We start from the raw sequence: 17,397 nt of genomic DNA, 5'->3' as shown, positions 1-17,397 counted from the left end.
TTGCCTACGTGTAGGGTGAATGCTCCAGAAACATCTACCCATCCCAACCCCCATCTGCTTTTGACCTTCCCATTCACACTAACCACTCACATCAAAGGGACTATGAAGTCTACAGTCTACAATAGAGCCTTTTCTCATAACTAAAATCACTTAATTCTTAAATTACTAAAATTAATCCAGGCATCCAAGCCCCCCAGGGTGTGTGTTTGTTTTTAGGGTCTCTGTCGTCAAGAACATGAATCAAATAGTAAGAAGCTTATGCACAAAAAGAATTCCTTACAGTATTTTAAAGTCAGCCTACAAAACATAAACCTTTTATGGGTAAGCAAACTTAAGCCTTTAGTGATATTAAGCTTAATGCTAAGCTTAAAACTTATTAAAATTAAAACTATGACCACTGCAGTCAGCAGCATTGTATAGTAAAGGTGGGGTCCTAAATCCCCAAACCAGAATTCCAGTTCTCCGTTTCCAGGAAGTATGATTAAATTAAAAATTCTATAAGCATCTGATGAGTTTGCCTGTTGCTCTTATTTAAAGGAGTAAGAGGGTACAAGTACCTTTCAAAGCATAAACGTTAAAGGGTATGGTCTGGAACTTCTTCCCTTTTACAGTGGCCTCACAGATGTAGGGCCCCACACTGAAGGTCCCATTGAAGCCCTGTTTGCTGTCATAGGAGGCAGGCACCAGTCCCTCGCTGTTGCGTAAGACCACAGGAGTCTCCGGGTCTGTGGTACGACAGGGTATGATGGCAGAATCATCATCTTCCACGATGACTAAATAATCTGTCATCCCTAGAGGCACAAAGGCCACATCCGGGTCTGTAGTTCAGAAAGGAAAGAAGAATCTATTAAGCATTAATTTCACTTTTTCACATATATATACAGAAAAATTATTCCATTGGTGTTTTCTTTTTTTTTTTTTTTTTTCAAATCTGGAACGCAGGAACACACATGCTCAGCAAACATTCTACCACTGAGTTACATCCCCAGCCTGGCATAATTCTTATTATCCAGAAGAGCATCCCCACCAATATGAGTCATTGACAGCCAAAGGTAATTTTTTAAAACTCTGAATAATATTAAACTGCCCATATACTAGTTAAAAAAAAAAATTGTTGATGATAAATAGAAATACTAGCCAGGAATTCAAGTCAAAATTTTTAAATGCAAAACAAAATAATACGGTTCAACTCTGTTCAAAACAGGAGAACATAGTCATAATTTTTATATCAGGAAGTGCTTTTAGAAATCCGTAATGCCTACAGCCAGTATTACTGAAGAGCAGTACAGAAATCTATCAAAAAATAATGACTGAAGTAATCAAGTTCCTAGCTGGGGATGCAGCCCAGTGGCAGAGCACGTGCTTAGCTTCCACAAGGCCCTGGGTTCTATTCCCATCGTCACCTAAGAAAAGAAAAAAAATTACAATTCCAGGGCCTAAAATCTTCTCTTCCAAGAAGCAATGAGTTAAGCAACCATGGCAAGAAGAAAGAAGAGTCTCAAGCACCAGCTGCAGAAAGGGGCCCTGGCCATCCCCAACACCAAGGAAAAGACCCTTGTGGGTCAGCAAAGCAGGGACTGCTTGGATGGGGTTTGTAGTGGGAAGAAAAAAAAAAAAAAAAACCTTTTTGGACAATTTTAGGTGGATCAACACTTTGCAACTCACCTACCTTTAACAAACCTATGTTCCTAGTTCCCACTGTCCTCTTTACAGCAGGGAGAACACCCTCCCCCAATTCCCCACTCTGGACCCTGTCTCTAAATAAAATACAAAATAGGGCTGGGGATGTGGCTCAGTGGTTGAGTGCCCCTGAGTTCAGTCCCTGATACCAAAAAAAAAAAAAGGAAAAGAAAGGTAAAAACAATTTGTAAGAAGAACTTCCTTACCTGATCCATCCCAAAACAAAAACAGCAAGAATTATAAACAGTTTAATGTTTAACAGTAGCCCTCTCTAATTTGCCCAACAAAATACCAAAATCCTATCACTCACATTTGTGTTTAGAGTTCCAAATGCTTGATCTTTATTACCAAGGATTTCAGCAAACTAAGCTGCCAATTAATTTTAGGTTAAAATACACAGAACACAGGGCTGGGGATATGGCTCGGCACTTGCCTCACATGCACAAGGCCCTGGGTTCAATCCCCAGCATCACACACACACACACAAAAAAAACACACACACACACACACATTCACACAGAACACATCAGCCGGGACTTCACTAAAATGCTCATCTTCCCTACCATGGTGCACCGTGTTTAAACAGCAGTAGGGTCCTTCTTTGAACAGTTGTCCTCCACAGAAGGCAATATACACAGAGACAGAGGACAGCAAGAGAACCACAAAGGAGCACTCAGGGAGGGCCAGGCAGAAGGGAGACCAGAAGGTTTGCAGGCTCACAGGTAAGCCTGGGTAGTGGGGCTTCTCTGCCAAGGCACCTCACATCCCTCACTCTGACCACAGGGTACAGCATGGTCCAAGGCCTGGCCCAGAAGCCCATGGAAACCTACAGCCACACTCCCCAGTGATAATTCTTCCAATGAATGAATGAAACGGGGTCCATAGGCTGGGGTCTCCCACAACCTCCTCAGCCAGCACAGCAGGCTGGAACCCAACCACCCCACAAAGTCAGGGACCAGGCAGTACGATGGCTCTCCCAGCCTCTGCAGGATCCCTCCTGTTTCCTCTCCTAGGCCTTCCCCACATAACACCCTCACCTGCTTAATCCCATTTTACTCCCATCTCGACACAGGATAACGTCATTAGCATGGGGTTTCCCCTCACTAAATTCACTTAAAGTGAGTAGAAATGAGTCTATTTCAGACTTTGCACAATGCCAATGAAGGACACGCCATATGAAAGATGATTTTCAAAACTTAGTACAGCTCTGAAGTATCAACAAGGAATATTGCTTGATAATGACATTACAGATGATCTTTATTTTATTTTGCATGTTCCTCTGGGCACAATGACATGCACCTAGAGTCCCAGCTATTTGGGAGGCTGAGGTGGGAGGATCGCTAGAGCCCAGGAGTTTAAGACCAGCCTGAACAACACAGCAAAGACTCCTTCTAAAAATGAATATTTTGGAGGTGGAAGAGTGATACCAGGGATTGAACCCAGGGGCACTCGACCACTGAGCCACATCCCCAGACCGATTTTGTATTTTATTTAGCAACACGGTCTCACAGAGTTGCTTAGCGCCTTGCTTTTGCTGAGGCTGGTTTTGAACTTGTGATCCTGCTGCCTCAGCCTCCTGAGCCACTGGGATTACAGGCGTGCACCACTGTCCCTGGCTCAAAATGAATATTTCTTGATAATGGTTTTACAAATGATCTTTATTTAATTTTGCGTGTTCTCTATTTTTAAAATTTTCCCTAATAAATACTTAGTAATTTTACATTTTAAAAAATCTTAGCACCGTTACAAAGACCTTGCATTTGATTGCCCCCCCCACACACACACACACACACGAAGCAGTCATCCTGAGAGACAGGCCAAGCAGCCCGTCCAGGGGAGCCTTCCAACTCACCTGGCACATAGATGTAAATGTGCCTGCCTTCAATCTCGCTTTCTTCTGTCTGAGTGTGGTTGTAATAGCAAGTGTACAAGCCAGTGTGGGCCGCCGAGGCACTGGCCACTTCCAGCACTGTCACAAAAAGGCCACTGTTGTTCTCTTCATCTATGATTTCCACATTGGGGTTCTCTTCTTCAGACATGGGGTACTGCCAGCTCACTTCACTCTCCCCAAAGCACCGCAGAGAAAAGGATGCATTCAGCTGCACAACCTTTTCATTCTCATTTGGAAGGATGGAGGGTAATGAAAGCTGGCAGAGGATTAGGCCCGGCCCTGTAAAAGGAAACACGCTCTGAATAGGGTGCAGCCAGAAAGGACGGTCTCACTCAGGGAACTGAGAGGAGCCACAGTAGCAGCCACACGAACAATGACCATTTCTACGCAAAAATCCGTTAGCCTGGATGCTCATGAAAGGACCCCCATTATAACAGCCACTGCATCTGCTGAGAGCAGTAAGTGTTCCAAGGGCCTCAATAACCCCACCAAAGCCCCCAGTTTCGCCCCTCCAAACACTCAGATGGATGGAGGACATCTGATCCCAATTCCATATTTCAGTCTCTTATGTGTAACTATAAAATATCCCAAGACGGCATGGGCTCAAGCACATATGGGTCCTTTATCTTGTACATTCCCTGAAGAAATTCCCCTTAGTTTAAAAAAAAAAAAAAAGGTGAGGGGTCTGGGGATGTAGCTCAGCAATAGAGCTCTTGCCTAGGATGCATGGGATCCCCAGCACCACAATAAAACGGAGGGGGGGGGGGAATAAGGGCAGGGAAATGGTCTGAACGAAGCACAGAGCAGATCTGTGCTCAAGAATGACGCATCTGCCACTTCTTCCAGCCCTCTAATGCTGTCACTCTCTAATGACTTGAAGAAGCCAAAGCAGGATGATGCAGATTCATTCACAAATAACAGATAAAGCCAAAAAGCACAAACTCTTAAGTTCATCTTAGGACCTCAAATTTCAGTCTAGCTTCCCTCATCTATAGAACAGACAGAAGAGATTATAACTTAATGAATAGCCTCTAATATACCTTGGAGGCTAATGTGGGAATAATCCCATCCAACTTCAGCATGCCACCACTGTGGTTCCTGGGCTTCTTGGGACAGCAGTTGTCCAGGCTACTGGGCCAACCAACACCCTATAGGTGGGGCACACTTAGTGGAGCTCAGAATTATTAAGTCTCTGGTCTTGCTCAATTCCATGGTGCCCATGTGGGTAAACATAAAGACATGAAGCTAACTTAACTCCTTGGGCTGGAAAGGCAATGGATTCAGAGGAGCATCTGCATTGCATAAATACCTGAGAGAAAACTAGGGAAATCTGATAAATGTTTCAAGAAATGGCACATGGCATTCTCTCGATGAGAAAGAAAGTATAGTAGTATTCCTCCAGAGTTAAACACTTACCTATCAATTAGATTCCTAGAGAGGATAGAGGTGACTTGGAGACTTCCAAGCATCTTAAGCATTTTTCATTAGGGCAAGTTGATTTGACAGGTATGATGGCCTGGGCAAGAACTTTCTATTCTTTATTTCCTTTGAATAGGCTTGAATTTTTCTGATACCCTCTCCCAGCAGCCCAGAAGAAGGTAGCAGGCAAGATTGGACTATTATAACTAACATTTCAATTCCAGGTGTATATATATATATATATATATATATATAGTCTCAAACCAGCACTAGAGATCTTTTTGAAATGGAATTAACTCAAAGCAGCAAAGGAAACTGATAATCCGTGATCATTCTAGACAATTTTCCATTTCGGTTTGCAATCTTGTGAACTACATGCTCAGAGTACACAGAAAACAGGGCTCCCCAGGACAGGGATGCATACCTGTGAGGAGACAGCCGAAGACCAGGAAGGCCTGATGGGAAGTCCCCATAGCTCCGGAAAACTGCAAAAGTCAAAAGCCAAACAGAAACAGTGTTAGCTAACAGGAAACAACCCTTGAGCCTAGTTCTCTTTATACTTTGCACGATCAAAAATGTCAACTGCAACACTTTAGCAAAAAATAAAAAAAAAAAAAAAAAAAAAAAACAGTTCTCATTTAAGATCCACTGTCAGAGGTCTAAAAAGAAAGAATCAAATAGCCTGGTGGGACTCCAAGATCACAACAGGATCTGAAGCCGAAATACCTTTTGGATCGCCTGTAGCTTTCAGAATTCCAACAAGTCCCAATTTACTGTCTTGGAGAATACAGGAGAATTGTTCTTTAGACCATTTAAATTAAGAATACAAAAATAAAGAAATAAATGTTAATGGATTTTTTTCTCAGCTTCTCAACTAGAGCAGTTCTTTCTCCAACTGGATTGTCCCTCCTTCCATGTCACAATTCATCAAAAATCTCATCCTCTACGACTTTCAGAAAAGTTGCTTGGGCTGGAACAACTTTTAATATGAAAGTATCTTTCTGATGTACAGTTTGAGAAAGTCCCACTCACTGATGTCACTTACAAGACATCTGTCCTGCTGCACCCCAGCTCATGCCAGAGACTAAGCTGGGGCACAGAGCAACATCCCAAGCCCAGCCGGGGTTCGGGTTAAGACCAGGAGTATTTACAAGAGGGCCAAGCAAGGCCTGAGACACCGGGCACAGCTTGAATGAGGAAACGGGCGAGGACGGTGCCTGAAGTACTGTGTTCAATCATTCCCTTTCACATTAAGGAAACAGCACTGCAGAGACCTGATTTCCCACAACAAAATTTGGGGAGTGGAGAAGTGGAGAAAGAGACGGAAACAGAACATCCACAAGACACAAACGGGCCAAGCAGTGGGCAAGAAGAAAAGAAGGGAGGGAAACAAAAATTCAGGGAGAAAAAGAAATCAAACTGGGCACCATGGCACATGCCTGTATTCCCAGCAACTCAGGAGGCTGGGGCAGGAGGATCGCAAGTTTGGGACCAGCCTCGGCAACTGTCTGAGACCCTCAGCAACTCAGCAAGACCTTGTCTCAAAATAAAAAGGGCTGGGCTGGGGCTGTAGCTCAGTGGCAGAGCACTTGCTTCACACATGTGAGGCTCTGGGTTCCACACTCAGCACCACATGAAAATAAATAAACAAAATGAAGATATTGTGTCCAAAATATCTTGTGTCAAATATCTAAAAAAAAAAAAAAATTTTTTTAAATAAATTAATTAATTAAAAGGGGTGGGGTGTGGCTCAAAGGTAAAGCACCTCTGAGTTCAATCCCCAGGACCACCGAAAAAATGAAAAATAAACAGAGGAGTCCGTGTCACCCTGCAGTAAAACCACTGACCAGTCTATTCTGTGACTTGCTGAGAGGACTCCTTTGTCTTTTCTTTCTCATCTATTCTTCCATTCACTTTAGCCCTCCTTTACCTCCCAGGTCAAGTCACTGATAAGCCCTTTTGCTGAAGTCAATGAAAAGGAGCTGCAAGTGGGCCTGCAGGTACTGGGGCCTCTAGGCACCCAACTTGCACTCCTAGGGCCTGAGCAGGAATGAAAGCTTTAAGATAACCATAGTGGGGGTCCCGCTGCACCCCAGCTCATGCAATGGAGCGAGCTAAGGGGATTCGGTTTGTCACCTCTGAGACTAAGCTGTGTGCACAGGATTCCTGAGTTAGCTGTCTTTACAAGCCTGGGGGGCTGGGGGTCAACCTATGTCCTGCTTAGCCCTAGCTGTTATTCGGTTGTTTTAGTTGAAGAGGATCCAGTCGATAATGGCCTAAATGGAGTTCCTGGTGGTGCCTGGTCATGTGTTTTGGCTTTACAGTGACCTGGTTGCAGAAATTTAATTTCTGCTTCACTGGATTCTATCAGAAAAATGGAAGAAGAAGAAGGACTGCTGAAAGATGGAATGCTGGAGGTGGGAGAGTTGGAAAGGAAAACATAGGAGAATGAGAAATCTTCATTTACTAAGCCAAAATTTGTATGTGTATTCCTTGTTTGGTTAGAATAACTCTGTGACAGCTAAGTCCAAGAAGTGGCAGTTGAGGCCCAGAGAGGTTTTTAGCAAATGACCCAAAGACCCACAGCTGGTGGCAGCGCCAGGATTGTAACAGGGTCTGTGAGATGCAAAAGCTCCGCTCTCTCCACTCCACTCCAGGTCTCTCACAAGGGAAGGTCAGTGTCCTGTCCCCTTACATGCCCACTATTTCCTAATGCAAATGGGAGGCCCCCTCCCTTTCTTTCCCTGCTCACCACAGTGGGAGAAATAATTGCCGTGATGTGAACCCAAGTGCAGTCAGTTCACAGGATGCTAGCTGGCTGACGGCGGGTACTGGGAGACACAGGGTTTCCCCACAGCTGCGGTAGCAGGCACAGGGGCCCCCAGAGCCAGGCTGGCCGCTTGACTTACCACAATTAGCAGTAACGGCCTGTGTGTTTGTACATACAAATATCAGCCTCCCGCTGATAACCCTCTTAGCAGACTTCAAAGTGGCTTCCAGCGCCAGCTTGATGTCTTGGGTTTTATCACATTTCTATCCGGCATCTCTGCAGCCAGGCTTGCTGGCGATGTCTCTTTCAAGCATTGGCAAGTTTAGGAGAGGGACTCCCTGCTTTTACAGAGCAGGCTCTGAGGAGCATTTGACCCTGGCCAGGCCCCACCAGATTTCCTTCTGTGTGTCCAGATAGGGGGGACCTGCTGCAGGGAGGATTACTGACTGACATACAAAGTGAGCAATGAGCACAGGGCCTCCCGCAGAGCGATAGTGACGCCAAGGCTGAGCATCAACACGCGTTTGCTTAAGATTTCAAAATCCCGTCTCAGATAACACCAGTTCCCTGACTAGAAACCCAGGCGTGTTTGTGAAATTTCATGTCATTACTCATGGGTAACTCGGACCACGTACTGGTGAATGATTGCAGAGTGTCCGCCCCACAGGGAGGTGACAGGAAAGATAGAGGTGCCCCTCACCTATTGGCCCTGTGGGAGTGACTCTTGCTCTTCCTGATGCTTTTCTACTCAGGAAGGAAATGTTCCTCCTATCCTGAACATCATCCTCAAGTCAGGTGGGCAAAAACAAGTCACTGAGGTTACAAATTCTGAGGTGCCAGAAGAGTCAGTGGTGAAAGACACTTTCCAGGGAGAAAAAGCAGATGTCATTCAAACCATTTTTCTCTTTCGTTGTTGACAGAACTTTATTTTTATTTATTTCTATGCAGTGCTGAGAATCAAACCCAGGGCCTTGCACATGCTAGGCAAGCGCTCTATCACTGAGCTACAACCCCAGCCCCTCAGATTATTTTTTAATCATTAATTATTTCTCTCACCCAATGATATGTTGGATTCAATCTCAATCCTCCATGTTCACAGCTCAAAAAGCATTTTCTACAAGTGAAGAAAAACAAGCTGGGGAAGGAGATCTGTGCCACGTTTGCTCTCAAGCAGGTGACGTGGTTTTTTGCTCCTTCTCCTAGAAAACACAGTGCAAATCACATTGGACTAGGTTCTGTTCCCAAATATGACTCTTTATGCATCTCTCTAAACCTCAGTCTCTTCTTCTATAAATTGGGACTAATAATATCTGACTTGCTGGCCTTTCAACATTATGTAGGACTCACTTAAATAGCTGAATACAAACGGCATTAGTTTTCAGATTGATTCTTTTTCTACAGACTCCTAAGATGTATTATATGAAAACAACATCAGAGGTGGCTATTTCCAGCCTTGTCCTGTATCACTGGGGAAGTGGATCTGAACTCTGAATTCATCCCAGGCCAGCGGTCCACTCCCATGTGCTTGCCACTTCCCACCTGATGTAGCTGTGAAAAGTATTAGGAGATGAATCAATATAAACAGTCCCATAAAGAGAGAAACGAGTCTGATTGCAGCTACACCCTTTCTCTTGAACAGTATGCCATCGCGTTCCCTGCAGTCAGTAGTGAAGAGCCATTGAAGATGGACTTCAAGGGAAGACAACCATGCTCAGAGAGTGAAGAGGAAGAAAGCAATGCAAGAGCCCTGTGTCCAAAACACCATGTCATTCCTCTCATCAAATCACAGCCAGCTTCTCCATCACCACCAGCACAACACGTCCCATCGCAGGACCATTGAATATTGAATTTCACTCCACCCTGGCATGATTAAAGACCACAAGAGACACTCTCACGGCCCCAAAGCCACTGATGACCTCAAGATTCAGATTTCCGAGGTCGGGTTAATTTCGGCTCTCCTAAGTTAATTCTAACTGTGAAAATTACACATCTTACTTGTTCTCGGCAAAGTTCTACTCAGTCTCATAACTTCAGCCCAGGCAACCCAAATTCAGGTCTACCTCAGTGGCCACTTGTGTTTTCCAGTGAAGACATGTTTCCCAGGATCTGCGCCCCACCAGAACTGTGTTGTTTTGCTCTTCCCGGAGCTCCATCAGGCATTCCAATGATGGGTGGGAGCTGGAGGATTTTTACACGGGAGCATTTTATGGGACAATCAGAATTCACAAATCTTTCTGCTTCCATGAACCAGATATTTAACAATGGGAGAACAAAATGACAGTTTCTTCTAATCAACACTGAACTGATGTGACTCTTAATGGGACAACCTTATTGAGCATTTAACTTGAGGTCACCAAATCCCCCAAACTAGGTCTCCTTGCTTGTAACAGGAACTCAAATGCCCACCTACCTCCTCACAGTTCTACCCTGATCATCAGAAGTGGAAGGTAAAGCCTTTGCTCATTAGTAAATGAAAAATGATTAACAATCTGGACCCAGGGCTGGAGGTGTAGCTCCGTGGTAGAGCATTTTCCTAGCATGCCTTTGGCCCTGGGTTCCATCCCCAGAACAAGGGGAAAAAAGGGCAGAAAACTACATAAATGTCCACAAAACAAATGTCCGTCAACGTTTCTTGCAGCTAAATTCTCCTAACTGGAGAAAAAACGTTTCTTCCCCCTTGCTTGGAATCTCCTTGAAGCTTACTCCGAGGGTCATGGCAGTTCTTTAGAATTGCCAGTAGATGGCAGTGTTGGTCCAAAGACGTGCATCCCTGGGTTCCCTGATACACAGACGTCACTGCAAAGAATTCTGAACTAAAATTCCCCAAATCTTAACTTACAATCTTCCTTTCTTAGGCTATACTTTTAGGTTTCGTGGTGACCTCTGCTGAAAGCCTTGAATAGAAATCAAACATAGCAAAACTGCTGTCGAAAATGCCTGAATCCCCTCAGGGCCCCAGGAGATTCGGCTAGAGGCAGGCACTGCCACCAAGTCGCTAAGAGCGGTGCGCCAGGCAACCTGGCCTCGGCACCCAGGAGGACGCTGCTCTGCCAGACAGTAAAAGTTCAGCAGGACCCGTCTCTCAGGTATTGTGGAGCCCACGCTCTCACCACTTCGCGTTTCAGCCCGTCTGAGCAGGGAGACCACCTGGGCCGAGCCGAAGGGGGCCGCGATGCAGGTCCCCAGCCGCGCTACACAATCTGTTCCTTGCCATTTTCACCCCTCATAAACCCGCCCGGCAGAGACCGCAGCCTGGCTGATTGGAAACGACCTTTCCGTTGCACAATAACGCAGGGTCGTAAAACAAACAAACAGCAACAGGCCGCTGGCGCGTAAGGGCAACTTGTGCCAGGCTGGAACGCAGAAGCTGGCAACTGTCCCCCAAGAGAGCGCGGGACTCTGGTCCCCCGCAGACTGAATTATAATTGACACTCCAATTATCCAACCCAAACCCGGGACCTTAGCCCCCTTTCGCCCACCCAGCGCCTCCAGGTACCAGGAGCGCCTGCCGGGAGTTATCCAAGGCCCCCAGAAGAGGTAAAGGTGACCCTGATGATCCTAATTTCTAGGGGCCCTGGCTTCCAGCTGGGTTCCGCGACTGCGGCGCAGACCCTGGGTTAGCGGACGCGGGGCGCGTCCCGGGAGCCCGCTAGAGGGCGCGGCAGCGCCGCGTATCTTACCCGGCTGGCTCGCTCCGAAGCCCGCAGCTCAGACTCCAGGTCCCAGGCAGCGCAGCCGGGACCGCAACTTGCAAATCTTCCCTTCGAGGTTCCGCACCAGCAACGTTTTGCTCCCGTCACCGCCACACCCACACCTTCGCGGCGTGGGCCGCTCCACCTTCCGTCTCCTCCACGCTCTGGGAGGCTCGGTCGCCACTGTATTGGTGGTGACGCCGGTCCGCTCCGAGGTCCCACTCCCCTAGTCTCCGCGCTCCCAGCCACAGAGCAGAAGATGCCGCCACACCCCAGGCACGACGCTCGGCGTTTGCATTGTTTTCGACTGAGACCTGAGAGGGGGCCGGGCGGGGTAGAGGGAGAGGGGCTGGGCGGGGTGGAGGGAGAGGGGCCGAGGGGTTTAGGGTTACAAGCGTGCACCAGCGCCTCCTGTGGGCCAGAGAGCCACACGGCCGCGGGCGGCGGTAAGAGGGTAAGACCTAGGCGAGGGAAGCCTGAGCCCCCTCAGCTTTTAAGAAATTGGCCTTCTCCGGTACCCACCTGGCCCGACGCTCGCCTTAGCCGCTGCCGCCCCCGAGCACACCCTAGTCCACTGTCGCCTCTCGCTCCCCTTTCATCGGGGAGGGAGAACTGTAGCAGAAGGAAGGGAAGGAGGCGACCCTAGTCTGAGGTTCCCTTTTATCCCCTCCCACCATCCACTCTCCCAGCCCATCCCCGGTTCGCCGTTCAGTTTAAAACAAAAGGAAATACCGCCGAGCCTTTTCAGCAAAAGGCAAGCATCGGCAGGACTACAGTGTAGTCGGGAAAAGCAATCTGCCCCTGACCCTGCATCCCGCGCTGGGCGCGATCCCGCAACATTCCTTTCGCCCCTCTTCCCCAAGGCTGATGCTGCAGGGAGACCCCGCGTGCTGGACGCGAGGACACTAAAAGCCGCACCTTTTGGTCACTTATTCAGTTCTTTTGCTCTTTCCGCCAAAATTGTCACTTTTCCACTAACAGTGTGTAATCTAGTCCCAGCTCCCAGAAAGCCAGAAGGAGTCCCACCCATCGAGGTCTACAGGAAGACGCTGGCCACCACGTCCCCAGGACGCGCGCCGCCCACGGCCTGTCCCCAGGAGGCACAAAACGGGCCCGCCTCGGCGCCAGACGCGTTTTCAGCTGCAAAGCCCAGCCCGTTGCCCCTCCCCTTGCATCCCTCCCCTGTCTGCGCCCCGGGAGGAAAGCAGCCCCGGCCGAGAGCTGGGCGCCTGGGCTCTGTTTCAAGTCTCTGGCGATTTAAGAACTGGATCAAGATCGCTGGGCACAAGGGACCATCTACGACTCACTCCTGACGCCTCCCTCTCCTCTGGCGCCCACTCACTCTCTAGAGCAAGGTCCAGCTGTACTTGGGTGAATCCAAAAGCAAGACTATGCAAGAGCTCCGAAGCAGGGACTGACCAGGGCGTCAGAGTAGGACAGGACAGGTCCCCGGCTGTTTGAGAGTCAAGAGAATGTTCCTCTTCAAGAGGACTGTAGAAAGGAAGAGGCCGAGGACGGGGAGGAGGTGCAACGCCAGAGTCCAGGTCGGCGAGGGAGAGCAGGGTTATGTAAAAACCAGAGCCAGCGCGGCTGTGGGTGAGGTCCGCAAGCTCGGGGGCGCCCCTCCCTCTCCTCCTGCGGCCCAGGACCTCGCAGGGATGTCGTGCCCCGTTTGCCTTCAGACTCCATAAAGCTTCCTAGTTCTGATTGGGAGCGATCGAGGCGAGACGAGTGGGTCCAAAACATTGAGCAATACAGCCATGGAGCCAAAAAGCTATTTCCCACACCGCCCAGTCCGGGGCTTTTCCAGGCAGTGCAGCCCCGCGCAGGGCGGCCCAGACTTCATAGGGACCATCCACGCTCCCTCCCAGCCAGTGTTCCTCCCACCCTCGAAGATGGACTCAATGGCAAGTTCCTCCAGGCAGTTTCCGCACATTCCGAGGTCGTAGCCTGGGCTGGGGGAGTCTAGTGCGGGACGGGCGCCCTGACTTCGAAAGAGACCTACAGTAGACAGAGTGCCCAGCACTTCCTTTCTGACTCAGGCGCGACGCCAGGGCATTGGCACTCCGTACACCTGGCCGAGCCGTGCAGACACCATCCGGCTGCACGCTGGGGTCGGGCCACACTCTCCCTTTAGCAGTGGGCTGGTCAACACCCTTTCCGAACAGACCGCTGACCCCAATAATTTCAAAGCCAAGTGGACGCCGCCCGCTCCCCTGGCGCTGACCAGAGGAGTTAATCTCAGGTGTAAAAACTGAAGGAAAGATGCGCTTAGAACGTTCGGAAGCCCGCAGGGAGGCCGCCTCTGGGAAAGAAATAGAGAAAGGGCGATTGGTGGGGATGAAGCTGCGCCGGGCGAGCGCGGGCGGCCAGTGCCACGCATCCCAACACGGAGAGAAGCACCAAGGGGAGACAGTATCCCAGGCTGGGGTGCCCACAGGATGGGTGAGGACGGTTGGCCTCTCACCTGTCTTACCAGCAGCCAACTTTGTCCGTTTCGAGTAGTTTCTAACTTCCTCACAAGAAGGTCAGCACTTGGGGGGAAGCTTGCACTCTTTTCTGCTTGCGGCCGGGACTGAGCAGAAAACGAGCACCGGGCTTTGCCGAAACGATTCCACTGAGAAGGAGGCGAGTGGAGACCAGTGGGGGGTGGGGACCACAGTGCACAATGAGGGCCCCTTGGAGTGCAGCTCCAAATTCCTTAAATCCCAGTTGCTGGAATGCGAGGCAACGACGACTTTTTCACTCGAGGCCAAATGTGTTTGTCATTACTCCAGACCGTTCGCCCGCGCCGCCGCTGTCGCCCCCGCCAGAGGCACTCAATCCGAGCGCACTGCGGGGCTGGTGCCGGCTGTTTCTCACACCTCACTGACCCAGCATATCGCTCTGGAGCTCCCCAAACCCTCGCCCAGGCCGGTTCTCTGCTGGTCCTGCCTCCACCGCAGTGTTGAGTCTGGCCCCCGCTCGCACCAGGCGCAGCGCCGTCCAGTAATTACGCGCGGTTGGCTGGCGCCATGTGCACCCGGCAGGCACCCGAGGTCCGGCCTCCTCCAGGCAAGCCCTTCACACCTCCCCCGCCTCAAAACCCTTTCCCGCGTCCCACTCGGCGCCCTGCTCTCCCCACCTCTCCGGGTCCTCCAGCCGCGCTCCACACCACCGGCTGCTGCAATATCCCGCCAAACCGCGAACGAGGAATGAAAATACTCATTAAAAACCTGTCGCCTTCCAGGACCCACTGCCAAGAAGAGGGCAAACACCTCTACCTCCACCCCCAGCGTTACTTGGTGTTTGTCCCAGTATCCACGAATACCACCCCACCTCCAAAGAAACCTCAAAAATGTAAGCCTAAACAGTTTCTTTGGGAGGCCATAGGGTTGTTAGAAAAACACTGCTTTTAAAAATAGGTCTGGAAAATGTTGTTGTTGTTGTTGTTGTTGTTGTTGTTGTTTAATTTCAGACTTCCTAACTCTATGGTTACACCCTCCAACCCCCTGAAGTTTATTCAGAATAAATTACTCTCTGGATACATAACTGAAATTCAGCTCCACATTTTTTCTTCTTTTTTCTCCTCGCCCCAAGTTTGAAGTTAACTTCGCTTCTTCCAGAGCCAGAGTCTGATCATTTAAAAACAAAAATCATTTTTTCCTTTCTCTTACCTTCTCCTCCTATGTCAATCCGAAATGGAAATCCTATACATGGAGTAAAAAGTATGTCCACGGCCTCCAAGTCTCTCCTGCAGTCCCCTCCTCTGTTTCTCTCCTTCTAGTTCCAACTGTAATGGGCTCAAAAACCGCGTTTTGTAATTGATTCAATGTTATAGTCCATCCTTCTAAAACTAATCATTTGCTCTAAGTAAATAGCTGTCAGGAAATGAACCCCCCCCTTCCTTGGCCTCTTCAAAATAAAAGTTACCCTAGAACTCCCTGCACTCTGAATCTCCCAGTCTCCAGATTGCGCCTTGGCTTTTGCTCTTACGCAATCAGGGGGTCCGGTCCCAACCCCCAGACTTCAACAACAACTGGCTAGGGGGAGGCTGAGAGGGGGGCGGGCGGGGAGCAGACCAGATGGGGTGGGGGTGGTTGAAAGGGGAGGTGTTGACGCTCTACCGGGAAAGGGGTTTCGTGGAACTACAAACAAACCATCATTTCCAGAGTTTGCCTCCCAATTTGGGGGATATTTTTCTACGATGCTATAGCTGTGTATTCTTTTTGAGAAGAAGAAAAGGATCACGTAAAATTGCAGTTAATGCCCAGAAAGAATATAATCTGGACTTGAGAAATGTCCCTCTGTAGCAACTCCTGGCCTAACCAGAAATAGGGCCCTGGAGCGAAATCTCTAAGCGGTTGCGTCGTTTTGAACTAGGATCCTTGGGGTACTGGGGGTGCGGGGCGGGGGGGGGGAACCATGTAGTTGTTAATCCTTTAATGGGATTAGGCAAACGTTTGAGTCCAATAAGATGATGACTGGTTTTTGAAAGACTAAATGGAGTCGGAGATAGAGTACAAATAACCGAGAGTCTGCGTAAATTGGGAACGTTCTGGCACAGAACGACCTTTATGCCCTAGGAGCCGCTTATCTTGTTGTGCCTTTGTTATGGGGATTATCTGGGAGAGGTTGCCCTAGCTTCTATCTCGCAATACAAAAGACCTCAGGCTTGGGTGTCTGGAGGACCGTCTAAAACAAGCCTGCCACCTCCGCATCCCGGAGAAGGGTGCATTTTGACTCTCCCTCAATTCCCTCCCACCGAATGGGTCGTACGCTAAAGTTGAGCCTCAAACCCGGTGCCCCAGACCAGAAGAGACAGTATTGGAAAAGCACAATCCTGATTGCGAGGGAAAGGGGGCGCTGATGCTCCAAGAACCAGACTTGCGCGGAGTGGGACAGCCCAGAGAGGGCGGGGGAGGGGAGCCCATTAGCCTTCCGCGCTCGAATTTTGAATTATCTTGCATGGGAGAGATGGGGGGAGTCATCCTTTATCCTCCTCTCCCACCCCACCATCCACCACACACACCCTTCAATGGGCAGAGCGACCTGGTTGAGACTGGCACGTCGAATAGCCAACACCTCTGCCTCACCAGGAGGGTGAACCCAGGATAGCGGGTAGAGGAGGGTCATTGAGAGAAGCTCCTAAGAGCGCGGAGCTGTACTCAACTGGGACTGGATCGTGGGGTGTCAAACTCTGGGGAAAAAAAAATTCCTAGGGCGGAGCTGGGGGCTTCATTCCCCCGGGCTCTTCTGCACGCCCTTCTCGTGCATCTTCAGCTCGAGTGACTGCACTGCTCGCTATTACTTCCACATGTTCCTTCAGGAAATCATTGAAGGCAAATGTATGAACAGCCCCTTGTTCGGAATGCTAGCAGGATACCGTAATGTTTGTAGATAACGAACGGGGACTAAGGACCCCTCCAAAAAATCAGAGTGCGAAGGTAAAGCGGGAAGCCGGTACCCGCATTCGTGCTATTATTAACTATAAGTTGAGGTCTGAGTTTTTATACCTGGAACCCAAAAGGGAAAGAGGCGAGGTAGGGAGCCTGCCAAGGAGGGCCCCCTTTGCGACGCAGTTACTGCCAGCTTGTTCAGGCCACCGCGGGCTCTATCTAGCACGCAGGGGCCCAGCGTTCCCCGCAAATGGTCACTTCACAGTTCATTTTAGAGCCCTTTAGAGGGGCCCAAAATGCGAGCTAGGCGGAGGTGTTCTGAGCAGAAACTCCTCCGGAGTTTAAAGCAGAGAGAAATGGATGAGCAAGCGAGGACCCAGTTGTCCTTCTGGTAGTAATTACCTGCCTAATTTGAATGATGCCTTTGTTATGATCATTAACAAACATTTGCTAAAGGTTTCCATGTGTGACATTCTCAAAGGTTTAAAGGCCTGGGGAGCTGACTCCTGGGACAGCGACCCGGTAGGGGGTGGCGCAGGGAAGCAAATGGTTGCGGGGGGGGGGGGC

The 17,397-nt window shown here is 49.2% G+C and overlaps 1 protein-coding gene across 6 annotated transcripts in view; it reads right to left on the bottom strand.

Annotated features, from left to right (window-relative positions):
• The window catches only part of Pdgfra (platelet derived growth factor receptor alpha), a 48,176-nt gene extending 32,860 nt beyond the window's left edge, over positions 1-15,316 (bottom strand). The window contains exons 1-5 of one of the 6 annotated variants that reach the window (XM_048784469.1): positions 15,109-15,294; positions 11,441-11,801; positions 5,415-5,475; positions 3,533-3,850; positions 558-818 (exon numbers count right to left, since the gene is read on the bottom strand). In XM_048784469.1, coding sequence (XP_048640426.1) covers positions 558-818; positions 3,533-3,850; positions 5,415-5,463 — 628 coding nt within the window. In that variant the 5' untranslated portion in view covers positions 5,464-5,475; positions 11,441-11,801; positions 15,109-15,294. Of the gene's footprint in view, positions 1-557; positions 819-3,532; positions 3,851-5,414; positions 5,476-8,816; positions 8,838-11,440; positions 11,802-11,974; positions 12,105-12,370; positions 12,558-13,919; positions 14,047-15,108 lie in introns of those variants that run through there. The other 5 variants (XM_015482117.2, XM_048784471.1, XM_015482116.2 and 2 more) reach the window with 5 other exon arrangements.
• Between the last annotated feature and the right edge of the window lie 2,081 nt (positions 15,317-17,397).

Source organism: Marmota marmota, unplaced genomic scaffold (genome assembly GCF_001458135.2).
Source record: "Marmota marmota marmota unplaced genomic scaffold, marMar, whole genome shotgun sequence".
In the NCBI taxonomy this organism is placed as follows: domain Eukaryota; kingdom Metazoa; phylum Chordata; class Mammalia; order Rodentia; family Sciuridae; genus Marmota; species Marmota marmota.
The sequence above is the reverse complement of the archived record's forward strand: the minus strand, read 5'-3'. Positions and strand labels throughout refer to the sequence as shown.